This window comes from Ochotona princeps, chromosome 15 (genome assembly GCF_030435755.1).
Source record: "Ochotona princeps isolate mOchPri1 chromosome 15, mOchPri1.hap1, whole genome shotgun sequence".
NCBI classification, from domain to species: Eukaryota; Metazoa; Chordata; class Mammalia; order Lagomorpha; family Ochotonidae; genus Ochotona; species Ochotona princeps.
This window is the reverse complement of record NC_080846.1, coordinates 9931443-9957203: the sequence shown is the minus strand read 5'-3', so window position 1 is coordinate 9957203 and position 25761 is coordinate 9931443. Positions and strand designations below refer to the sequence as shown.

General features: G+C 49.1%; 2 protein-coding genes across 2 annotated transcripts in view; one reads left to right on the top strand and one right to left on the bottom strand.

Annotated features, from left to right (window-relative positions):
- The window catches only part of TIMP3 (TIMP metallopeptidase inhibitor 3), a 49471-nt gene extending 40495 nt beyond the window's left edge, over window positions 1-8976 (top strand). Inside the window, exons 3-5 of the mRNA XM_004589564.3 lie at window positions 3705-3816; window positions 4218-4339; window positions 5236-8976. Of these exons, the coding sequence (XP_004589621.1) occupies window positions 3705-3816; window positions 4218-4339; window positions 5236-5433 (432 nt within the window). The 3' untranslated portion in view covers window positions 5434-8976. The remainder of the gene's footprint in view (window positions 1-3704; window positions 3817-4217; window positions 4340-5235) is intronic.
- The window catches only part of SYN3 (synapsin III), a 392583-nt gene that overhangs the window by 252271 nt on the left and 114551 nt on the right, over window positions 1-25761 (bottom strand). Inside the window, exons 5-6 of the mRNA XM_004589565.2 lie at window positions 13665-13821; window positions 10755-10844 (exon numbers count right to left, since the gene is read on the bottom strand). Of these exons, the coding sequence (XP_004589622.2) occupies window positions 10755-10844; window positions 13665-13821 (247 nt within the window). The remainder of the gene's footprint in view (window positions 1-10754; window positions 10845-13664; window positions 13822-25761) is intronic.

The window sequence follows — 25761 nt, the reverse complement described above, 5'->3', positions numbered from 1 at the left end:
TCATTTTGGGGGTGCTCCCACCCCACTGTACTTTTGCCAGGGGACACAAAGTGGGTGGTTTGCATGTGCTGGTTTGCCATCCGATCATGTAATGTCTGACGCACAACATCCTGGAAAGGGCATGCCAGAAACAGCTTTGTAGGAGGGAAGTGGGGAGGCCAGAGAAGCTAGCTTGCAGGAGTTTTGGCACTGCTCCCTGGCTGGCTTTGTTCTTGCAAGATCAAGAGTACCCCGGAGAGGCAGCCGGGGAAGCAAGGGCTCCCTGCAAGTAGGACCAGGGCTGCTCAGAGAATGTATGACCTGATATGCCTGTCTGACCCCTGATAAAAAGCAGGCTGCTCCCTGTCCAGCACAGCTGCTAGCCCTGGATCTGCCTCTTGGGGCATACCTGAATAGCCAGCAACCTATGCAGTATGGGTGAGGGGGCCTGGGCCATTCAAATGTCATGACAGCTTACTGGAATGGAGTGGGGACTCGGGTCCTGGGCTGTCGTGCATGTACAGAAGTTTCCAGAAGCAGCAGCTATTATGTGCAGGGGCCTTATCTCCCACTGGGACCATGGAAAAGTGGTTGCTTGGCCAGGAGCTGTTGTTTGTGAAGAGGGAGCCTGCTCTGGAGTGGGCTGCAGGGGACAGACAGCACACAGAGGACTTCATGTCCCAGCTGATTCTGGGAACATTTCCGTGGACACCTATTGGTCATGTGCTTTGTATGGCCAGGCCAGGTCCACTAGGCCCTCAGGGACTCTCTTCTTCAGTGGCTTATCTGACAAGTCAGCAATAGCAGGGGGCAGTCTCTCTTATCTCCAGCCCAAGCAGAGTTGCTCTCCGCATCCCATTTTAGGCTATTGTGGCTCCCAGGCTAGACTGGCCAGGCCATGTACTTGGTGTCTCAGGCAGATTCCTAATGTCTGCAAACCTCTGTAGTGAGCCTGATGTGTGGGCTTCTGTGAGTCCATGCTGTTCAGCAGCCTCCAGAGCCCTGCTGGTCCTAGCAGGTGTGCCAGAAACACCTGACATGGCCCACCTTGCTGTCCACACAGAGCCAAGGCCAGGCACTTCATGAGAAATATGCAAATGTCCTCAGACTCCAAAACTGCTTTCTTCTGTGACTTGTCCTCCCCGACCCCAAGGGATGCTAATTTCTTGGCACCTTTGATACTTCTGAAGGACTCTCAGGCCTGTGGGGTACAGCTGGGAAAGACCTGCTTATGACCAGAATGAGCTTCAGCTACTTTGGCTGAGAGATGAAATTGGGAAAACACAACCCTAGGAAATACAGGACCAGGCGCTTCCCTCTGCCCTTAGGAGTCGCAGGAGGGTTGTTAGTTCAACTGACTTCTACTGAATGTTGTGTGCTCAGGCCCCTCCTATGTCACTTCATTCTCCCAGAACCATTTGCTAAAACAAATACTCTATCCCATTTTTCAGGTGAAGAAATTGAAGCCTGAAGAGGTTAAGGAATGTATGTACCAAGGGGCTAACAGATGGCATAGGAATACTGAAATTCTGGAATCTGACTTTAGAATGAATTTAAACAGGGGCTCAAGGTCGTGCCCATAGAGCAGAGCAGGATGCTCCATGAGAAAGACCAGGAAGGAAGGACTGAGTTTTCTTTTGGCTTGAGCTCCTGGCACTGGATTAGGTGACTGAACGTCGGCCCCCAGCATACTATCAACTTTAATGCCATGATCCTTTCACACTGCTCCTAGACCTGGCAAACCAATGTCTCCATCTATGGCTGCAACTTCAGGGACACTTTGAGGATCAATGTTGAGACGGAGAAAGGATTGCCACAAAGAAAAATCAATGAGTAAAACCTGCCTGACCATGTTATTTCTAGATGTGACCCTGGGTTGACAGGACCTGGTCATTAGTGATGTATCAAAATCCAGGCTCTCTGCTCAAGTGCTAGAAGCAGTGTGAAATACAAAAAGGCAGCAGGGATGTCCAACTGGTTCTGCCTCTTTGTATTCTTAGAGTGATTCAAGTATCTGACCCTAATAGGGCTGTGTCTCATCCAGGAGACTAAGCATTGCTCAAGGGTGAAGACGAGTGTAGAATGAGCTGACCCAGCTCAGTGGAACCCTTACTTAGCCAGAACTTCAGCCACATCAAAAATGGGATGTTGCTTGGCTCAGAAGCATGTGTGAAGGTCATGCTTGTGGTGTGGTTCAAGCCCACAATGCCTTGTACCTCATCGAGCAAGTAGGCAGTGGGACTTGGCCCACCTGGATGGACATGGGGGGGGCCTTCTTGGTTCTTGGCTGTGCTTCCTCAGGGAGGTAGTGGGGCTGGGAAAGACATAGAGGAGTTTGAGTCCATGTGAACAGTGTGCCTCGCACTTCAGGCAGAGGCTCCCAGGCAGGAAAATTGGGTGGCTTTGTGATGTGAAAGGTTTCCTTCACTGGGAAGACAGAGAAAGAAAAAAAAAGCCTGCTGGGCTGAACGGGAGGCCTGCAGATGAGACACCACCCAGGAGGTGCTGTCTGACTGTGTATTAATGACCACAAGCAAATTCATCACGCATGTCAGGGATGAAAGCAGAGAAACACTGTCCCATTGTCAGGTTTTGGGACAGGCCCAGAGACCACCCCAGCTTGCTCCTGCTGGCTCACACCCTTAACACCACTGCCCCAGCCTGTGTGACACTCCTGCACTCCCAGAGTGGAGTTAGTCTCTGTTGGGTTCCCTCCAGGCACTTGAGCACCTGCTGAGAAAGACAAGGAAGCAGCAGCATCTATGGAGATGGCACTGACTGCTTGAGAGACCCTGGGCCAGGAGTCACCCAGAGGAGCAGCCAACACAGGAGGGTGGCGAAAGCTCTGCCCTGATTGCCTGTGTGGCCTTGGACAAATCTTTTGGCCTGCCCATGCCTGGTGTTCCTCATGATGGTCCCTAATTATCATGAGGATGACATGGGTTAATGCTGGAGCGTGGTTTCCCCACTGGGGTACTCTTGGCCTCTGGGGGCCAGGTTTTACTTTGCTCTGGGGGCTGCCCTGTACATTGTAAGATCTTAGCAACATCTCTACCCTCTATCCAATGGCAGGTAGAACAGCCTGTAAATGTCTTCAGATGTTGCTGAATGTTCCAGAACATTACCTTCAGTTGACAGTCACTGCATTAGATGGCTGACACTTGACCCTGTTTAGCCATAACAATTTCAGCTGGTTCAATGTGACAGCTTAAAGCAGCTTCTTGAAAAACTAGGATTTCTGTATGTATGCCCTGTATACACCATCTGAGTTTCAAAGACCCTCAGAAGAAAATCATGGAGGAAACCCCTTGCACAAGCTCCACTTTAGCTGGCTGAACTCTGCCTTTGTACTGAGTTCTCTGTAAAATGGGATGATAAGGGGAATCTGAGGGAAAGGCTTTCATGTACTGGGCATAGGTGTGGCATGAATGTCAGCTAGCTGTGCTCTGAAAACTCTGGCCGAGACTCACAAGGAGCCATCTGCATGTCACTTTGCTTGGATGTGGAATCAAGGAATGTGTAGCTGGAGCAGTGACACCAGGCAAGTGGAAGGGAGCGGGAGCGGCCTAGGAAGGTTCTCCTGGAAGGCTCCAACCGGGCCCCTGTGGGGGAGGGGGTACAGATGGGCAGCCGTCCAGTTGGTAGACAACAAGGGCAATCAGAGGCCTTGAAGCCAAGTGCTGTAGCCTAGACCCTCCCCTTCATGAAGATCCTTCTGTCCACAGATGTACCGAGGCTTTAGCAAGATGCCCCAAGTGCAGTACATCTACACAGAAGCTTCCGAAAGTCTCTGTGGCCTGAAGTTGGAGGTCAACAAGTACCAGTACCTGCTGACAGGTAAGAATCAGCCAGCTCCAGCACTGAGGCCAAGGTCCCCGGCCAAGCTTGGCCAAGGTGCCCAGGGTCCTGCAAGATACCAGTCATTGCATAGTCAACTGGGAGGAATTAGCCAGTGATGGGCCCCTCTTGCCTGCCCAGAGCTAAGTGTGGGAGGCTGGGCTGGGGACCATTGCCACATCACCTGAACTCCCTGACCTCCACTATTGTGATCAGGAAAAGGGGGCTGCAGTCCACCTTACATATGATGCTAAGGATGATGAAATAAACTCCTGTGAGCTGCATAGTCCCTAGCACAGCACCACCCCCTCCTGGACACATGGCTGGCCAGCGGAATTCTTTCCCTCTGGCTGGGCCCTTGGATGAAACGACTTCCCCCATCCTCTTCCTCCTTACCACAGGCCGCGTCTATGATGGCAAGATGTACACAGGGCTGTGCAACTTTGTGGAGAGGTGGGACCAGCTCACTCTCTCCCAGCGCAAGGGGCTGAACTATCGCTACCACCTGGGCTGTAACTGCAAGGTAAGCTTGGTGGGAGAGGAGGTGGGGTGGGAAGAGGGGAGGAGCTATTGGTTTGAGCTAGTTGCTATGTTGGGAAGGTCTTGTGTGATGGTTAGGGCAAAGAGCCGGATCCAAGCAGGTCTGGCTGGACGGTGAAGAAAGTTGGGGGGAAGAATGCCTCATACTGTTATTTCTAGATGCCAGGCACGAGGGCCTTAAACCTCTCCTGGTGACTGGGGGCTGTAGCAGGGACAGGACCCTTAGGCCTGCAGGTCCTGTCACACAGTCCCCAGTGGGGCTGTTCCTTGGGCTCCCCCCACTAAGAGGGAAGCTGGTCCGGCACTGCTGAGGCCAGATGGTGTTCAGACTGCTCTTGGGCCAGTCCCAACCCCTTGTGCCTGAGCAGTGGTGCAGAGCACAGCTTTGCTGCGGTGGGAGGTAGCTGAGCTTCAAGGCGGGTCTGCCTGGGTTTCCTTGTGGCGAGGGGATCCCTATATTTCCCAGATGAAGAAAGAGACCAGCTAGAACATGCCCTGGGTCACACAGCTCACTGAAGCTGCTCTCCAACCCAGGGCAACTGGGCCCCCAGAGTGTATGCTGAGATGCTTTCCCCAACCTCTCCCTGTCAGTTGAGAGGGCAAGACTCTCCCATATTGAATTCCACTGCTCATGGGCTATGGGACTTGGAGGAAGTAACTTAACCTCTCTAGACACCGTCTTTCTCCTTCTGCAAGAAGGGAGAGATAAAACTGATGAGTTCAAGGGGAATAACCTAGAGGCAGAATGCTGGCTACACAGCAGGTATTCAGTAAGCAGAAGCTGGTGTGAGGGATATGCCCATCCTCCCTGAGGGGCTGATGTGCCCGGAGGCCACAATGGCAGCATCCCTTCAATGTCTGGCTATGATCTAATTGCAGATCAAGTCCTGCTACTACCTGCCCTGCTTCGTGACCTCCAAGAACGAATGCCTCTGGACCGACATGCTCTCCAACTTCGGCTACCCCGGCTATCAGTCCAAACACTACACCTGCATCCGGCAGAAGGGTGGATACTGCAGCTGGTACCGAGGCTGGGCCCCCCCAGACAAAAGTATCATCAACGCCACCGACCCCTGAGCACCAGGCCCCGCCTCACCTCACATCCCTCCCTTCCCGCTGAGCTGCCCTCAGACACTAACTCTTCCCGGATGATGACAACGAAATTAGTGCCTGCTTTCTTGCAAATTTAGCACTTGGAACACTTAAAAGACAAATCTATACTGTCGTATGGGATCGATTTTGGAACTCGTCTCCTGGCTCTACCCTATCTCTTCTTTTAGGTTTCGACCTCACCCACATCCACCTGGGAATTTCTGGTACCATGCCAGCATATGCCTCTTCTTCTTGATAATATAATCTATATTTTTTTAGGAAAACAAAAATTGAAAAACTATCCCATTTGGGCATTGTAATCCCTACTCCTCTTCTTTCTTTCCCCACCTCACCATCTCCCACTGTCTCCTTTTTCTCCCTGCCCCGTGCCCTTCCCCTCCACCCCTGCAGACAAAGGACACAAAGAAGTTTCTGGAAGGAAGGCACCTGTTTTAGGATCAGACAGGGTTGAAGTGTGTGGAAGACTTTACACACCAAGGACATGCTCCTACATGTTCCAACCTGTGTCTGTCTGCACATAAGAGCTCATGAGTGAATGAGCAAGGGAGGGCAGGAAGAGACTTCGAGAAAGGGAGAGAGGACGCAGACACACAGACATACACACAACTGCCCCCTGCCTGGCGATGCTTGGGTTGACCAGATGTTTGAGTCTGAAGCAAGAAGTCAGGCCTGAATAATAGCACTTTTCCAATTGAAGACTTAAGCATCTGACTGAGGTCAGGAGGTAGTGCTCCAGCCTCTTACAAGGGATCGAGTGGAAAGCCGGAGAGAAATGGCTTTGCCCTCGCCACCTGCCACAAGAGTTCCTCTTGGAAATCTCTTGGGTGACCATGGCTGGGCACGTGCCTTCATATGAATTGGAGAAAAACCACACATTAGCCACAGTTATAGCCCAGTAGTTTGGGGTAGAGAATACTTTCCAAAGTAGCATTGAGCTCACCTAGGGGATGTGTTCATATACACATCTTGGCATATATACCCATAAGGGACATAAGCTAATTTTTTTATAGGACACAGAATTCTGTTCAAAGCTGTTGAACACACCAATAGTTTGATCTCATTGTTGCCTGTGGGAAGGAAATCATGACATTCCGAGTTGACTTAAAAAAAATGAACACCCATTTTGCCCCAATTCCTGGGGTCCTCTGACCTCTGCTCTTCTGCTTCACATTTGGGGCTTTCCTTTCTGAGAGTGTGGGCTGGAGGCCTGGGTACAGGAGCGAGAGCTGTAGAGTGGCTCGATGGCTGCCCGCTGCCCTGCCCCAGCTCACTGGGGGGAAGATGCCACCTCCTGAGGTCTGACCTTAGGAACTTAGACTTGGGGGAGTCACCTGGGAAGGCTGACTCTTCCAAGCAGCTGTAGAGGGCTTTTGTTGTGTTCTTTGAAATAAAACTATAATATAAATTCAACTATGAAATAAGATTATTTTAAGTTTTAGTGTTGAAAGTAAGATGCCAAGCTTAGGTGATAATGTGTATTTTACAGAGGTGGGGATGGTAGGATGGGGGACATTTAACATGATTGCTCTCTGTTTCTCTCTTCAGATTGCGATTATCCTCTTAGCATTTGTATCTTCAGGTCATTCCACTTTAGGAAACAGCTGCCAATGGAAACAGGAGCAAATAAAAGTAGACAACAGGTTGTAGTGTCTTGTGTGCGTACACACACACACACACACACACGCCCAGACAGGGTGCTTGGCTGAAACTCACACTGGGAAGACTGGTGCAGGTGTTGGATTTCCTTGGGATTGATTTTTTTTCACCCTGTACACTTCCCCTTGTGTTGATGCCAGTTAGCAGGGTAGAAATGGGAATCCCAACCCTCGCCAGGGGGGAACCAGTGTCAATTGGTCATTAGACGTGATTTTTTTTAAGGGGGAATCCCTAGACTTTGTCTGTGCTTCCACCCTAAAGTCTGACCCAACCCACACAAGTGCCCTCCTGCAAGTGGACACCAGCATCTCCCACGTGAGGCACCTGGTTGGGCTCAATCCTGTAGTCCCTACTGTGATCACCCCCACTGTCACATCAAGGGACCTGGGGTAAGGCCTAAGCAGGGGGCGCCTGAAGCTCTCAAATGGAGGACCCACAGCCCCATCTGCTAGGCTCCCTGGTCAGGGAGATCCTGGGCAAAGAAAGGTCTTTTGCAAAGCGATGTTGTCAGAGGGCGGTTTTTGAGCTTTCTATAAGCTATAGCTTTGTTTATTTCACCTGTTCACTTACTGTATAATTTAAAGTCATTTATGTAGCTGAGAAGACACTTCTGTATTTCAATCATATTGTGAACGTGTTATTTTGCTAAATCTTGTGTCATGTGTAGGCTGTAATATGTGTACATTGTGTTTAAGAGAAAACAAAAAAACAATGAAACCCACATGCCACCATTTTCCTGAATCAAATTCTACAGTGGAATGGAGGGTAGAACACTTCTACTGGGCAGGCAGCTAGACTGGCAAACCGGCGGGATGAGAGGGAATCAGACTGAGATTCTTGCAGTCCCTGCTTATCAAAATGACTCTTGGAATAGGAAGGAGACAGAAAAATGCAGCAAATACCTTTGTGTGCTTGCTTCAGGTCAAGTGGCCCTGGAGAGCTTGCCTCACTCCCAATCCCCTAGTCCCCTTTCCCCAGCAAAATGGAAAGCCATGATTTCCCCTAAAACTCCAGGGTCCATGGGAGCTGGGGTTTCAAGTTCTTGCCCCTTCCTCTGGACATCTATTCTGCCTACCAGCCAATCAAGGTCATCCCAGGTCCAAGTTCTTGCCTCTAAGTGAGCACTGCCATCTGGACATGGAAAGTTACAGCACTACGGACTTCTGTCCATCATGCTTGCCCAATTCCAGACCTGCCATGTGCAGCCCACAAGCATCCTTGTTGATGCCACAGACCCTGGAAATTAAGTAACTGGTTGCAACAACTGTCTAAGAGATCCTTTGACCCCCCTGTGAGACAATACCCTTTCCTATCCCATCCCTTCCTCTTTGCCTTGTGTAAGACAATTGACAATGTGGATGATGCCAAGATGGCATCCATGTGTGTGGTTCCTGGTTAGCTAAATATCTGACCGGAGATTTTTTTTTATTTTTAGAAACATCAAACAATCTAAAGGCAAAAGCCAAAACAAAATAGGGAGGTACAGAGGCAGTGGATATTAACAACTAACTTCCACGTTGGCTCTTTGGAGATAAGAGGAGAAGAACTTAGGAAATGGTTCCTGCTTTGGGATAAAGTCGTCCTTGACTGTTCTAATCTCCCACCATTCTTTTTGGCCAATCTACTGTCCTGAAACCCAGAAGTGATGGAGAGAAACCAACCAGAGAAAACCCTGTTTGGAAGGAATGTATTTGTTGCTAAATTTTGTAGCGCTGTTTACAGTTTTCCTCCATGTTATTTATGAATTTTATATTCCGTGAATGTATATTGTCTTATAATGTTGCATAATGTTCACTTTTTATAGTGTGTCCTTTATTCTAAACAGTAAATTGGTTTTATTTCTATCACACACCTGCTGTCTCATGACTTCTTGTGTCCTGTGGGTTATAAACACTGGGGAGTCCTGATAGCCTGTTGTGCCTGTCCCAACTCCAGGCCTGTGTTGAACCATTTCTATAGCTCCTGGTCTTTACCATGGGCAGGAGGGCTTTAGCTTCCCCTCCCTTTACTAGTCCAGCCTTAACTTCACCCCTGACTGCTGCCTGGGTCTTTGTTCCGCTGAATCTGGATCAACGTCTGTGGGTAGCTCAAGAATGCCCAGGTTGAGGCCTTGATGTAGCTGCCCTTGTTTTCCTCCATTCCCAACCTGGTGCAGGTACAAGGAGAGGCAGAGCCTGTAAGTAGCCATTCCCCCCTGTCAATTGCCTGCTTGAAATTCCAACTGCCTGGCCTGGTTGAGAATTCCAGGAACTCATGAAACCCCATGACAGCTGGAAAACCCCTCCCAGGACTTATAGCTGGACTTAAGACCTGTAACGGATGGAGCTGGCTGCAGACCTCTTACCCAACTTTCATGCCACCCTCCACGAAGTTCCACATTATAACTTTCACCTCTATGGAACAGCTTCTCCACTCTACCATATGTCCGGCACAGCGCCTTGCACACATGAGCATGGGTAATCTCAGCAACCACATGAGTTTGTTCCACTATCATTTCCAGTTAAGGAAGCCAAGACTTAGAGATGAAATCATTGCTCCAGACCCAGTCAATGGATAGAATGCTGAATTTTCCCCTACTACATTCACACTTTGTTGAATATGCCAAGTCTCACACGTATCCTTAGCCCAGCTGCCAATACACCCTGGATTCTGTGACTCTCATTGGATCAGATACACAGGAAAGGCTCTTGATGGAAAACCTCTGCCTGGTTACACTGCTTCCTACCTGGAATTTGCCATCCAACAAACAGGGCAGGCCAGCTTAGCAGAATGAGCTCAGGAGTCTACAAACAGACCAGTCCCTGGCCAGGAGGATGGGATACCTTGGGAACTTATCCCATGCCCAAAGGATCACATTTCCCAATCATAAATCATGCCAATCACAGGGTCATGCCCCTGCATTCCAAAGTTCAGTTTAAGGAGACCACCAACCACACAAGCAGGCACATCATGGGCTTTTCGCAGCTGTCCAGAACTCCTCTACCCAGTTGTTTCCAGGTATGGATGGAGAACTCTCCATCTTATTCCAATGGATATTAGTCTCTCCCAGTCAAGTGCCCTCCAAACAAGACATTACACACTATGTACTCCGAACTAAGTCCCAACCACTTCCCAGAGACGATTTCCAGGTACATTCATGAGTTGGACAACCAGGATCACAGTCAACCTTTTACAATCAACAATCAATGCAAATGCCAATACAATAATCAACAATCTATACAAATACAAAAACATCATTGCTTTTCATGCTTTTTAAAGTCAGAGTTGGAACCATGTCTCATAACTCAAGTGAAACAATACCCCACCTCAAACACATTTTTCACCTCCGTCATCGACCTTCGGCTCCGCCATGCTAGTTAAAGTTGTTTCCTGATTTGCTGAAAACTGCCAGCATCCCAAGAACTGTGAGGTCCAACTCTTGTCATTCTCCTTTCTGCCTGAATTTCCCCTGGAGAGATGACTCTTCCTTGAGGAAAGTCAGGTATTCCCACAGAACATATGGCTCTTTCTTAAGTGCCCAGGTGGTCAGGGAGTGACCCCTGAGCCCATCCCCACTGTCCAAAGGGAACAAGGGTATCACTATCGGCATTGGTTCACATCATGACAATAGAGTGAAAACTGGTACTCACCATTGGCTTATGATTGGGGAAAAATGTTTGCTCCACCAGCGGGAACTTCTCAGGGCCCAGGGAGTGAAAGATCTTAATGAGCTGAGAGAACTAGGACAGAAATGGGGAGAACATGAATTAGTCAATCACTGCTACCTGCTACTTGACCCCAACTTGGACCCACCAAGCTGGGCTTGTGTTGCTGTGCTGCTGCCTGTCTTTTTAGCGAGGCAACACTGCCAAGCAAGGTGCAGATTCCAACTCCAGCCTTCCTGGACTTTCCTGCCCCTTCCCAACTGCACATAGTGAGAAGCTGTTCACTTGTAAGTTGGAGAGCATGAGAGAGACCTTCTTGGAGGGCTGGCTGTTGGAAGAACACGTGGCTGGGGCAGAGCCCAGTCCACAGGAACACTTGCACATGAGGCAGCGTTACCGTTTATGAACCCATCTTCGCTTTTACAGCTCCTCATTTCCAACACTTGAAAGACATCCCTTCCCATTGTGCTCCTCCTGCTTCCATGCTTTCCTGTTTGCTCACTGGTCAGCTCTCATCTCCAGAGCTACAGGATGAGCTCCATCACCCCACAGCACCCTGTGTGCCTGGCATTGCACTTGTGTATTCTTCCGCTTTATGTTAGGACAAGAAAATATCCAAGAGAAGCTAACTTCATCATAGGAAAGGTTTACTCTGGTTCATGGCTTGGAAAGACTGAAATCGGGCCATCCCATTGGTGTTGTGGCATCTGGTGACAGAGCAGTGGATGTCAATGATGGGACACTGCACAAAGAGGATCACATGATGAGCTCAGAAGCAGGGTGTGGCTGGCCTCCACTTGGCTTTTATAATCAACCCTCTCGTGAGAACTGCCTTCCAAGCGCACAGCCCAATGACTTAAGGACCTCCCTTGAGACCCATATCTAAACCCCATGATGGAATTAATTTTCTGCTGTCTTAGTGTCATCATCTTATGACTTTGGAGTTTAAGTGTCTACATGGTATCAGGGGCCCAGTCTTATTTAAACCATAACAGCTTGATCATGATTGTGCCAGGCCAGCTTGAGAGAAGACAGGCTGAAGTACAAGGTCCAAATACCAACATTTTGCTTGCGGTGGGGTGGCACATGGAGTGTGGGGACCTGGAAAGGTGATGAAGTAGTGAGTCAGGAAGACTTTCTGGAACAGAAGATTTAAGAAGGAGGAAGGGCACCAGATGTTCAGGGAGATAACCGAGTGAAGGGGAGCCTCAGTGGTTGCCATGGTTATGGCCCCAAGGGCAGGGGACAGTGCCAGAGGGGGACAGTGCCAAGGGCCTGGCAGTCCTAATCAGGGGGACTAGAATTCACCCAGAAGAAGGAAACCAATACAAGCAGGAGAGAACAAGTTAGGTTCTGATCTAGATGGGGAAAAAATAAGCTGCAATTTGTGGTTGACCGTGGATGCCTGTGGTCGGAAGGAGGGGCAGGTCACATGTCTGATGTGGGGGCGATTCCCTGTCAAGATCACAGAGAGAATGCTAACTTGGGAATTTTCAGCATCAGCCTATGGTGGGTGTGCAAAGTTCTGAAAGAGAACCCACAGGTGTAGTTCCACCTGGGGTTAATCTGGAGGGTTTGTGAGACATTAGAAAGTTGGGAAATGATCTGTTGGGTGAGTGCCTCACATCCCACACAAGGAAACGGGTCCAGAGAGGAACAATGATGCCACGAACAGCACATGAGATTCGGAGAGACCCAGCTCCACCAATACTAGTAGCCATGTAGGTCTAGCTGGGAATTCAAAAAGTTCATGGAATATAGCACTAAAACCTAAATGTATTTTAATGCAAAGCAACTGCTGAAATCCACACACATGAAGAATCACCAAAAAGTTCAAGGGAATGTGTGTCATGAAAAAAAAAAAAACTATGCTTGGATTTCAACTTTTTTTAAGCCAGAATAAATTCATTTTTTTTAAGATTTATTTTATTTTTATTTCAAAGTCAGATATACTGAGAGGAGGAGAGATAGAGAGAAAGTGGAGCTGCCGGGATTAGAACCAGTGCCCATATGGGATCAAGGCAAGGACCTTAACCACTAGGCCACGCTGCCAAGCCCCCAGAATAAATTCATTTTTTAAATTCCAATTTTTCCTAGAAACTTCCTGAAGGACTCTCACACAGATCAGCAACACCTGCTCATCAGGGTGTCTGAGAAGCTTGCCAATGTATAGGGCCTGTATAGACAGTATAGTGAGGGTCCCAGCTACCATCACTACAGCTGCGTGCAAAAGCAAGGCGGGCAGGGCAGGACTGTTTAGGATATTTTCCTAAGAGCAGCACTTGAAATCTTCAATGTCACAGGCCAAAACGCTCTGCAGGGCAGCACAAGGAGAGCAGGGTCTCGGCAGTAGTGGTAAAGACTACCCATATCTATTGGATGGATGCAAGCAATCTTGCAAAAACTTCTGCAGGTCAATCCTGCATGGACTTATTTCAGGTACCAGGGACCTTAAGAATTGTCACTGCTAACTGATGGTATTTTGCACTGTGGCACTTTACCCGTAGTAACTCCTCACTTTGCCACATTGCTTTTCCAATAAGGAAGCTCCATTCACAGAGGCCAAGGGGGTTGCCCAAGCCATGTACTGTTCATAGTAAGTGCTCAATAAATGTTACTTGTTGCTAACAACAATGATGTCAGAATGACAGAACAATGGTAGTGTGTTAGTGAAAACGATAAGGGACCTCATATGACTATTATTATGTTGCATCATATTACAATAATGTACTATTGCCTATTGTCATTATATAACATTAAATATTTTATATGATCATAACAATACTGTCTCATTTGTTGGACAATTCCCCAAGAAAGATCTAGGAACCAAGTTATTTTTACTATTGCTCACATAAGATTCATTTGAGGACTATCTCCCCTTTTCCTGTCACTTACCACCCAGGGCTTGCTGCAGAAGTTGTAGACGGAGTAGAGGGAGTTGACGGCAGGCAGCCCTCCATACTGCAGGCCGATGACCAGGCTGCGGTAATCTTCACCTAGAGCCATGCTGTAGGCATGCTGGCGGACCAGGATAAAATCTGGCTTGAAGGATCTGCCAAGAGAGGGGTTAAGAGCAGTGTCAGAATATGGCTTTGTGAATGGACCTGCAGGGCAGCTACCATGCACTGGTGCAGCATTGGACAGGCATGCCTGCGAGGAGCTCTCAGCTCTCAGCGAAGAGCTCTCAACTGGAGAGTGGGAGTGGTGTGAAGCAGGAGGGTCAGAGGCAAACATAGCCACCGACCACGTGTGGACCCAAAACAACATATGCTTCCCCGTGCTTGCTTTTTCAGTCTATTTTCTAAATTATCAACAAGGAACATCTAATTCATTTGCAATCATGAAAAAAATGCATGGAGCAACTCAAGAGATTGACTAAGATGCATCATCCTGAATAGACGTGCGGGAACGACCATGCAGGCAGGGCTTTGGGCACTGCTGCCATGAACTCCCATTATACAGATGGGCACCCAAGGCTCAGATTGATTCCCTGGCACAGAGCAAGGGCAGTGCCAGCTCTGCAGAGTCTCACAGAGCTGCCTCTTGATCACCACAGAGCCTAGCGTCTTTCCCTAAGACATTAAACAATGCATTTTGCATGTCTTTCAAGTGGTCACCTCTGGGAAGTGGTCAGAATATTACTGTGATGACTGCGTGGCTGAGCCTCTCTGAACACATGAGCCTGTTGAAGGTATGCTGAGACTCTTGGGGGACAGCAGGAGTATGGTTACCTCCTAGATAATGATGTTTTCGTCACTTGGGGGCTTCATACACTGCCCTCCTCTTTGTGATGATGCTGGTGTAAACAAACCCTCAATTGCACAGTTCCTTAAAAAAATTATTTTTTTGTAAAGTTGTTTAGTTTTTCCCTGAAAGTCAGAGTTATAGAGCAGAAGGAGGGAGACAGAGGGGGGGAGGGAGGGAGGGAGGGAAGGTGGGGGAGAGGGAGGGAAGGAGGGAGGGAGGGAGGGAGGGAAGGAGGGAGGGAAGGAGGGAGGGAGGGAGGGAGGGAGGGAAGGAGGGAGGGAAGGAGGGAGGGAGAGAGAGAGAGAGAACCTTTCATTCACTGGTTCATTCCCCAAATGGCTACAATGGGGAGTGAGTTGGCTCAAAGTCCTCTGCTGCTTTCCCAGGCCATTAGCAAGAAGCTTGATCAGAAGTGGAGCATCTGGGACTAGAAATGGGAGGACTAGACCGCTATGCCACTGTGACAGCCCTGTGCAGCTAGTGTTACAAGGCACAGCACACACAATTACACATAGCGCGTAAAGGAGGACTGTATTTTTTTTACGATTAACTTGAAGAACCATCCTTCTATTTATAAAAGGCTTAGTATGAGACAGTGTGCTATGCTATGCTGTCAGCAGCCTCACACAGCTGGTGTTTGACACCTCTGAATCACGTTGAGAGGGCCTGTTGAGGGCTGGTGTTGTGCAGTGGGTTAAGCCATGGCCTGTGAAACAGGGATGCCATATGAGTGCTGGCTGCAGTCCCAGGTACTCCACTTCTAATCCAACTCATACCTGCTAATGTGCCTGGGAAAGCAGCAGAGGATGGCCTAAGTACTCAGGCCCCAACCATGTGGGAGAACAGGATGGACTTCCCAGCGCCTGGCCCAGCCCTGACTGTGATGGCCATTTGGGAGTGAACCAGTGGTTGGAATATCTCTGTTTCTGTCCCTGTCCCTCCCTCTGTCATGCTTGTTAATTAATTCAATAACATTTTAGAGGAGTTCATGTGCAGTGATTGATCTAGATCCCCTAGGTTTGTGGACATCAACTCTCACATTTATACAAGATGAAATCTACTAAGTTGCATTGCTCTTTAATACACTGCATTATTGATACATGACTATATCTTCCCATTGCACACCAAAGAATACTGAATCTCTGAGGAGTTACCAAGTCCCCTGAATCACAACGCTGGGGAGCAAGACAGCCACTCTGGAAATTAGGTCTTCCAGCTCCAAGTCCGTGTGCCTGTCGCTCCACCACGTGGCTGCACGCCCATTCACATTGCTGCTCTTCAAACTATTTCTGGGCTCCCATCTTCAAAGCTACATGGAAAAATCCACTCCATTATAGGCCTAAGGTTTTCACTCAAATGAGTATAACTAATTGATTTCACTCATCTAGGGTCAGACACTGCATATCTTCAACATAATTCAAAGGCAAATAAACTAACTCTCAAAGGCAAGGGATTTACCTCAAATGATGACAGAGGAAAAATGTGCTACAGGCACAGATACTAGTCCAGTCACCCTGAACCTGAGCCTCATCGGGCACCCCGGTGCCTGATACCACAACGGCAAGGGAGGAAAAATGGGTAGAAGGAATGGCTGATGGATGAGAACACTGTTTCTCCTCTCACTGTTAAAGGGAATGGCCAGTGTCTTCCTGAGTAAGCTGCAATGTGTTGCAAGGGGGTAACTTGGACCATGGCACCCTCTTGACAGAGATGGTTGAGGGTGAGTTTGGACAGACAAATCATCATGTGCTTAGGGCTAGGGTAAGAATCTTGGGATTTGAGTGAGTGGCATGGAAGAAGGAATGTCTGCGGGCATAGGTGTGTTTCTAATGGCCCGGGCAGCAACCATGTCAATGTAACCATTTGCATGTTTGCATTATTTTGTAAGTAGTGTATGCACAATACACAGAGACAAAAAAAAAACAACAGTGCTTGGAACATACAAAGAAGTAAACAGAAAGCTTCATAATTTTAGAAAGCAGAGAAATGTACATTTTGCTCCCCTGAACTGTTTTGATGAATATGCGTCCTTGACATCACGCTATTATGACTTTGTCCTCTTCTATGTACTATTATAGTGCAAGCATTTCCCTTCATATCAAAATTGCGAGAGAGGAGACTTGAATGTCTTAGATGAAACAGCCCAAGTTTTAAAACAAAAGATTACTGATTACATGCACACACTCACAGAGTCAATCGGAATGGACACTGGCTAAAGGGGAGATGCCCCTTTTCTTGTGGACTTACTGAAGAGAACTGGGCCTGTGGGCCACAGCATCTGGGACATCACATGTGTACCTCATAACTCCAGGGCTGCTTTACAAGGTAACTAACAAGCTTGGCATTTATGGAGATATGTTAGCACCGCGAAGGAGCTTTAAATCCCAGCAAGTTCAAGTTTGGCTCTCATGGCCTCTTAAGAATCTCAGATCCAGTGTGTGAAAGACGAGCACTTTCCATATGTGATCCATCTGGGCAAAGCAGACATATGCTATAGTTTAAATCCTGTCACTTATGGCTACCCAGAATGCATGGGGCCCTGCCTAGAAGTCTGAGGTCTGAGAGGTTTGCAAGGAACACGCGGATATTGGTGATGTGAGCCAGGCGACCCTCCAAACTCAGGGCTCTGGGTTTTCCATCCAGTCAGGGCACAGCCAAATTCCGCTTGTCATCCTATGACCCATACTGCAAGAGTCTGAGGACAACTCAGCCAAAAGTGTCTTGCAGGCCCAGGTGAAAGAAACAAGTAATTTTGACGGAAGTGAGAATCTAGCTGGAACCAGACATGATCACAGCCAAGATAATGGTGCATGCATGTCGCCAAAAATGAACCCCAAAAGAATATTCCCCCAATTTTCCTGCTAATATCTCTGCCCCAGGAGGACCTTGAGGCTTATCACCATGGCATGTGTTGTATATCTAAGCACACTTTAAAATGGCACCTCCATGAGCTTATTCTCGTCCTCACATACAATGTCAAAAACTTACCCTCTTGTAGCTTCAGTCCCCTAAGAAAGAAGATGACCACCTCCACCTGCTCGGAGAACCATAGCTTGGGAAATGATTCCGTGTGGTCTCCTTACGTGGTGCACAGATTAGTTTGTGGGACCATGACTTCTAGTGGAGGCTTTGATTTCTACTCACTCCGAAGTAGACTCGGCCCTTGGGTGAGGAAGAACCCTGACTTCCAAGGAAATGGCTTCCAGCTGGGACAAAGTCAAATGTGTTGGTGGAAGCTGAGGATCCTCCTGTGCCTGGGATATGCATCCGCATTCATGACACTTGCCACCTGAGAGACACTGGGTGTCATGCATGAAGGACCTGCCCAGTGAACAGACAAGGGAGTGAGGCAAAGAATGGCAGCATCGTCACAGGTGCCAGGGTGGCTCAGAGTGTTGTGCACATGGCCTGGTGGCAATTAAGGATGAAGGTATGAAAGGCCTGCATCCTGGGAGAAAAGGCAGGGATCGGAGGCTGATGCAAGCAGAGAGAATGGCACCTGCTATTAAATGGATGGTCGCTTCTGTGGGGAATGCCATAGATGATGCTGTGTTGTGGCATGTCTTCTCATTGTGTTATTTTGTTTGTTTGAAACGGTCTGAGGCAATCTCCTCTGCAACCAGAGATCCGATTTTCTTTAGAGAGTCGAAGGAGAGAGATCTGATATTACATGAGCCCATTAGAATCCCTCCCTGGGTGTCCCATGGAAAGTCTGAGCATGAGAAGTGGCCTGTGGGCTGAACTAAGCAGAACTGGCACCGCTGGAGATAGTTGCCTTGCTGCAGGATGGGTCCCAAAACCATGCCTTGTTCCCCTAGAGCCGAGATGGCAAAGGCAGCGATGGTGATGACTGCAATCACATGCTGGCTTGCCACACCCAAGCCTTGGAACCTTCTGGGTGTTCTGACAGCCATGTATGTCAGCAGCAAGAAGTCAGGGTCTTTCTGCACTCTGCATTCCCTGGCCCCCAAGTCTGTTCCACTCTGAAAAAGTCAGCTTTGGGTACCAAAGTGGAAGATGGGGGGTCAAGGAAGCTGAGCAAAGCAGCCAGAGTGGGCAGAAGAGTTCCAAAGTTCTTAGAGTGACTGTGTGCAAATGGCTTAGGACAGTGCTGTGGGACTACACCAGAGGCAGTGTGTGTGCTCTGTGCAGAGATGGTTTGAACTGGCCATATGGAAGGACTCTGGGAATTAGTGATGCTTGCCGCCAGCCTGGGACTGCTAGCAATGAGTGCAGGCTGAAAAGAAATCAGGTGGCAACTACCCAAGACTTTGGCGAGCAGCAGACAACAGGATGCTGTGTAGGGAAGCTTGGGGGTGGTGGAGAAGCCGGCAGCTGCCAGCTGTAAGCCGTGGGGAAGGGGCCCGGTGGGGATGATGGACAGCTGGACTCTCTGATGGATCCTGGGGCCCTCTCTCTACAGGACTAGGGGTTAATAAAAAACAGACCTGCCTTGCTGGAGGAAGTTGCTTCCTGCACTCTCAGTCTCACAAGCTCCAGTCCTTGAGTCTGGCCCCTTTTCTCCCTTTCACTCCAGAGAACAAGCCCTTGACATTGTGTCTTTGCTCTGTGTTCTTTCCCCATCCCCATGGGGCCCCACATGTTACAACTTGAGCTGTATTCATCAAAGAGATTTGCTGAACTCCTGAGGCCCAAAGACATGGCCTTTATGGAACAAGGGGCTCGGCCAACACCATCAAGCTAAGGTGAGATCATGCTGGGGTACAGTGGACCCTACCCCAATGCTCTTAAGGACACAAGAGCTGACTACCCTGTGACAAAGGACCCAGGGACTAAAGTGTCCACAATGCAAGGGGTACCAGGGATTGTTGACAGCCATCTGAAACCAGTGAGGGGCAAGGAAAGCCTTTGAATTCAGATATATAGCCTCTAGAACAGGAGAAAGCATTTCCATTGACAGCCCCAGCCTGAATATCTCTGTGATACCTGCCTTTACAGATTAATTCACTAGACACTGCAATATCGCCCCTCTGTAGCAGCTTTCAGGCCTAGCTGGTTTCCTGTGGTCTTATGTAGACCCATCAGCAGCTCCATTCCCCACTTCCTCCAAACAACAGCCTTTTTTGGTCAGCCATAATAAAACATTACAGGCTGGGCAGCTTAAGGACAAAAGAAATTCAGCCCTCACAGTTGTGAAGATCAAGAGCAGGAAGCTCTGTGTGTGGTGGGAGTTCACTTGCTGGCTCACACATGGCATTCACTGTAGGTAGGGTGACACAGTTCTTGGGGACTTCTCTGGACACCTCTCCCCTCCAGGAGAGCTCTACACTCAAGCCCTGACTGCCTCCAACACCGTCATGCTGGGGTTTAGATTTCCATGTGAATTGTAGGGGGCTCAAACTTTCAGACCACAGAAAATTCCCACTTGTCACATAACAAAAGCTTTCATTCATGGTTGAAAATGAATCAGCAATTAACCAATTCATACCCAGCTAAAACAGCAAAGAAACCAAGAAAGCAATAAAGGCATGGCAAATTGTTTGGGTGGATGTTCATCCAAAGGTCAACCTGCTTGTTTGAACAGAGGGCTGGGAAATGGGATTATTGTCTTCTGGTGTTGTCTGCATTTTTTTTAAAAAAGCACAGAGCATTTTTGCAATCAGGAAAAAACAGTAATGTTAGCTTTGTTCTGGAAAAAACGACAAATGTAACAATGATGTCACATCACGGAAAATGCTTCCAGTACAATCTCACATGGTATAAAAACAATAGAGGAGAGCCTGTTTTATGACTAAAGCCCTGGGAGAATGATGGGCCTGGAGGGAGGAATGGAAAACCATTCGTCTGTTGAGGTGGTGGCAGGTGATTACTCCGCATATGAAAATTCCCACACTTTGTGGTTGGAATACTAACCAAAATTTTCAGCTGAGAGACGAGCACAGATAAAAGAAGTGTCCCTTCCATTTGGCCTTGCAGCCACAGCTTGTCATTTCCTTGCTTCCTTCCCGTGACTTGCTATCATAGCAGTCCATGTCTGCCAATCTCAGCTCCCAGGTTCCCATCTCTACGGCCCTCTACTCCTGGCTGGAAGCCCCCTTTGTGTTCAAGCAAATGGCACTAAAGTCACATCTTGGTGCTCAACTGGCTGCTTCTGCATCCTCACCTCCCCCAGTTTCTAATTCCAGCTGAGAACTCTGAAGCCTAGCCCCAGCCCTCTGCAACTCTGCCATTCTTTATAAGTCAGACGTAAAACCCTAGAACAGAGGCACTGAGCAGTTCAGGAACTTGCCATAGGTTCCAAAGTAATTTGGGGTGACACCATGGAGCTCACTGGACTGAACCCAGGACCTCCAACTTGGCATGGCAGATGGGGGATTAGGAGCTGCAGAACTCCGTGTGCTGAGGGGTTGTCCAAAGGATTGCAGAATACTAAGAGTATGCCTTGTGTCTAGCTTCTGCCACAGTAGCACTCCCAGGCCATCTGTGACACCCAAGGACCCTGGGTGGCCAACCCTGTTGCAGAGTCCGACTCATCCAAGGTGGCCTTGGCGGCACAGTCCCTGTCCCCTGCTCCTCGAAACCCTATTTCCTCCTTCTCTCAAAGACGTCCTCTAGCCAGTCTTCTCAGCTGCATTCCCTGCCTCCTTGACTACATCATCATCTCCCTCCCCAAGGCTCCCACCCAAAGTCTGCATCTGCTTCTCTGTTCCATGGAATCGGCTCCATCTCAGACACTCTCCCTCAGCACCCCTACCAAGTTCTCACAGGCAATAACAAAACTGACTTACATTATAGAGCATATTCTCTGGGCCCGACACAAGTGTTACTTTCAAGTATGCTTTTTTTTTTTTTAAAGATACACTAATTCAGAAAATTTTCCACCGACTGGTTCACTCTCCAATTCTCCAAATGGCTGCAACAGCCAGGAGCCAGGAGCTTTATGTGGGTCTTCTATGTGGTCTTCTATGTGAGTAAAGGGACCTAAGCACTTGGAGCATCTGCTGTTTCCCCAGGCACATTAGTAGGGAGCTGGATTGGAAGTAAAGCAACTGAGACTGGTGCCCATTTAAGATGCTGGGGCTGCAGGCGGTGCCTTAACCCACTCTACCACAGAATCAGCCCATAATTATGCTACCTTTAATCCTTAAGATGAGCCTCCCAGAGATACTATGCACAATCCCATTGTTTAAGTAAATAAGGCAAAGCAAGATTAGGCACATGGGGAAGAAACTTCCCTTGAGCCCCAAGCACATTCTTGGAGTTTCAAAAATGATGTGCATCAGCTGAGCCTGTCCCCAACATGCACCTGTCACCCTCATGTCCCGCTCACTGTGCCTGGAACCCAAGTTATGTACGTGTCCCAGAGTGGACCTCCTGACTTCTGTTAAAGGGTCCTCCACACTCGCAGACCTCAGGTCTTTCCCTTTCTAGGTGGGGAGCTACCAGAATTCCAGAGTCTTCCCTTCAGAAGTATGCAGGGTTGCCCATCCACACTCCCCAATCCATATTTTCACTCGTTTTTTTTCACTCCCATTGTCACATGCCTAAGACACCACCACAAACCCTGAGCTCCTAAGGCCCTGATGGCATGCTCTCTGTGGAATAGCCCAAGGCCCCTCTTCTGTGTGCTGGCTGCTAAGGAACTGCCCCACTTTGGCCTCAGGGGATTCCCAAGTAGGACGCTCACAGGGCCCAGGCAGGTAACACCAGGCAGGGGAAGTTGGCCTGGGCTGCTCTGGCACCTTTGGTGGTCTCTTCTTTCTCAATTCTTTCTCCATATTATATGCATGAAATAGTCTCAATTTCCACAATGCCTTCTGTCCATTTTTGGACATGTGCACTCCTCTTAGCGCATCTTGCATTTCCCCTTTGCTGACAGTGGCTGGATTGTGTGAACTGCACTGCTTTAGCACAGCAGGGCAAACCTCCTCTCTTCACAGCACTAAGCATGGGCCTCTGTGGGGTGGGCACTGACAAATACCAAGATGTAGACCTGGCCCGAGCTCTACTCATTATGGCTGGGGAGCAACACCGACCCTGTGTGACCCTGGTGACTTCCCCAAGAAAGCCCAAGTCTGCATATTCAGAGGACATTCTCAAACTTAAAGGTTGACAATTCACTCTTTGTCCATTAGAGCTGCGAGCACAAAGCACCTTAGACCAGGTAACTTCTCGACAGTGGAAGCCTGCTGCTCACAGTTTGGAGCCAGAAGCTCACGGTCCAGCACCAGCAGCTGCGGTGACCAGCGAGGGCCAGTCAGGTCACAGAGGTGCCTTCTCATCACATCTCTATGTGGTGCAAGGGGCAAGGAAGTTCTCTCAAGGATGCTAATTCCACTGGCCACCTCCCAAAGGTCTCAGCTCCTGATGTACCATCTTAGAATTAGTACTTGACACAGGGATTTGGGGGGCCCACACAGACTTTCAGATCCTCCCCCCCCAATGTTTAGGATAGGCATATGTGTTTGTGACTCCTTCCTGGAGTCATTTGGCATATGTTAAGCATACAGTGGACACCTGGGGGATCCACAGGGAAGTAGATCCATGAGGGGAATGTGTCAGTGTCCCGTGCATCTGAAGCCAACAACAAGGCCAAAATAACACAAGGAGTGACAGAAGTGAGAACCTTGTCCAGTCCCAGCTCTATCTTCTGGTGAGTCTGCGTTGAGCTCCATGGTAGGAGGAGAGTTGGGCTAAATGACCCCTGAGCACCCTTCCTGGGATAACTGGCTTTGATTCTAGAATGTGAGCCAAGGCTTCCAGCTCGTCAACTGCTGTCCTATCTCTGCATCTGAGCTCCCTTGTTACGTTCTGTCACATGGTCTGATCTGCAGCATCCATGCTTCCCACGCTTGAGAACATGCCGCAAAGCTTTTCAATGTTACCTTACAGAATAATCACCCTGAAGCCCTAGGAAGTGGCTACTTCTCTCAGGCTGGTTCCCCTGAAGTGGATCCCAACAGAAAGATTTGGAGGGCAGCTTCAGGGAGTGAGAGAAGCAGCTGAGGAAGGAGAAGCAGCCTGGGGGGAGGTTGTCCAGGGTAAATGCTGGCCTGGGCCTGAGCCACAGAGAGGTGGGTTGGGGGGTCCATGTCCAAGTGACAAGCAGTTGCTGACTCCCCTGCAAGTGGGTGGAAGCTTGGCCTCGCGGCTGTCTCAGGGATGCAATTAACATCAGAACAAGGTGATGGGGAAGGCCCTGGGGACAATGTGACCACGACCCTCATGGGGCCAGTGTGCTGGCAGGCAGAGAAGATTAGAGTTCAGAACCCTCAGTACCTCCACAGCACTCCCATGAGCTCATTGTGCAAACAGAGAACACAGAGACCTATGTGGTTAAACCCATTCTCAACAACTCCTAATCTCATTGGGCAGGTATCTGATAAAGCAGTTAAGGTATCCTGTGATCTCCACATCCTGTACCAGGGTGGCTGGCTTGAGTCCTGGCTTCTTTGCTTTTGATCCAGCTTCCTGTTAATGTGCACTTTGGGAAGCAGTGGGTGGTGGCTCAAGTGCTTGCCATCCCTGTCATCGATAGTGGAAGACCTGGACTGAGTTCTGGGCTCCTGGCTTTGACCTGGTCCAGCCCTGGCTGCTGTGGGGGCTTTGGTGAATGCACCAGCAGATGGAACGTGTCTGTTCCCTCTGCTTTTCACATAAAGTGAACATTAAATAAACAAGTAATTACAGAGGTCAGTACTGTCAGGTGCAAGCCTCATCTCCCATAAACAGGCTTCCACACCCAGAAGGGCAGGGTAATTTCTGGGGCCTCTGGTTTTCTTAGCACCCAGCACAGTGACTCAGAGGGATGTGCTGGGGATGGTCAAGCTGGTAGGGCTGCCACTCTCCAGTCTCTGGTGACACAGAAGGGTTAGCTTTCACCCAGCAGAGCTCTGGGGCAGCTCCCCCCTCTGACAGCTGCTTGGGCCCATGAGCTGTCAGCAGCTTGCTCGGCACTGGGCGGGCCTCCTGCCAGGCTGCCGCTGCACAGGGAAGAGGTACATTATTCATCAGGGAGATAAGGCAGCTGATGAGAGACGGGCCGGAGCAGCTGTTCCTCTGCAGCGGCTGGAACGGATGTGGGAGAGGCTGAGGCGGGAGTGGGGGAGCCCATTCCAAGATAAAAAATGATGGCAGTGCCGAGGGGTGACAGCAAAGTAGTACAAATCCAGGCAGGGCGCTCACACATGGAGACCCTCGGTCTGATAAACCTCACATGTGCTCTGCTGGGGCTTGCTTATCAGTTCATTCAGTAGGATGTGTCCACGTGGCAGGGGGATGCTGACTTTCCAGAAAAGACCATGACGCCAAGGTGGCCGTTGTGCACAGGGGCCAAGAGAGGCTCAGGGTCCAGTGAGGGTCAAGGCTCTAAGTGGTTCATCTCTGGTCTCCAGGCTTTGAGGTAGCACAGGCCTCGTGGTTAAGCTCCTTCCCACTGCTGTCCTCGGCCTCTCTCCGCCTCTCAAAGTCCACTCATGATGGTGTTTTCCAGGCTGAGGAGTGAGAGTGGGTGAGGCTTCTCTAATGCATGCCTTCGTTTTTGGAGGGAACCATTCAAAGGGACCCCGGGGGCTTCCCGGGAGAGGGGAGAGGGCTGAGGCCAGCATAGTCTGCCGAGAGCCCTGAGCTCTCACGTTGCACTCACATTCTTCTTGATGCCAGTCAACTTCCTTCTTCCCACCCTAGAGGGTCTCAGATGGCGGAGCATGCCCTGTGCCTTGTGGTAGGTTCTGCCACCCTTACTGTCTGGCTAACTTATACTCTTTGTTAGTGGTCAGCATAGGGGGAGTGATACACAGAGGTCCTTATAAGTATCAATGAAGGAGGTGGGTATTTGGCACAATGGCGAAGGCATCACTTGGGATATCCCATATCAGAGTCCTGGTTTCAGTTCCAGTTCTGCTTCCTCCCAGCTTCCTGCTAATGCACACCCCAGCAAAGGGGATGATTCAAGGCCTTGGGTCCCTGCCCCACACTTGTGGGAGACTCAGAATGAATTCCTGGCTCCTGGCTCCTGACGTTGGCCTGGCTCTAGGCATTGTAGGCATTTAGGGAGTGAGCCAGAAGATTGGTCCCTCTCTTCATCTTTTGATAATTTTTTTCAAACATATTATATACCCCTTTATATAAGAAGTTAAAACGCAACAAAATTTTAAGATTTGACAAAGTCAGTTATGAACCCAAAGAGAACTGTAATTTGTGCTTAGCAGTATTAGGCACCTGTTATAAGATCTTTCCTTTCATTCTGACAGTTGCCCTTTGAGGCAGGTGCTATATGTGTATG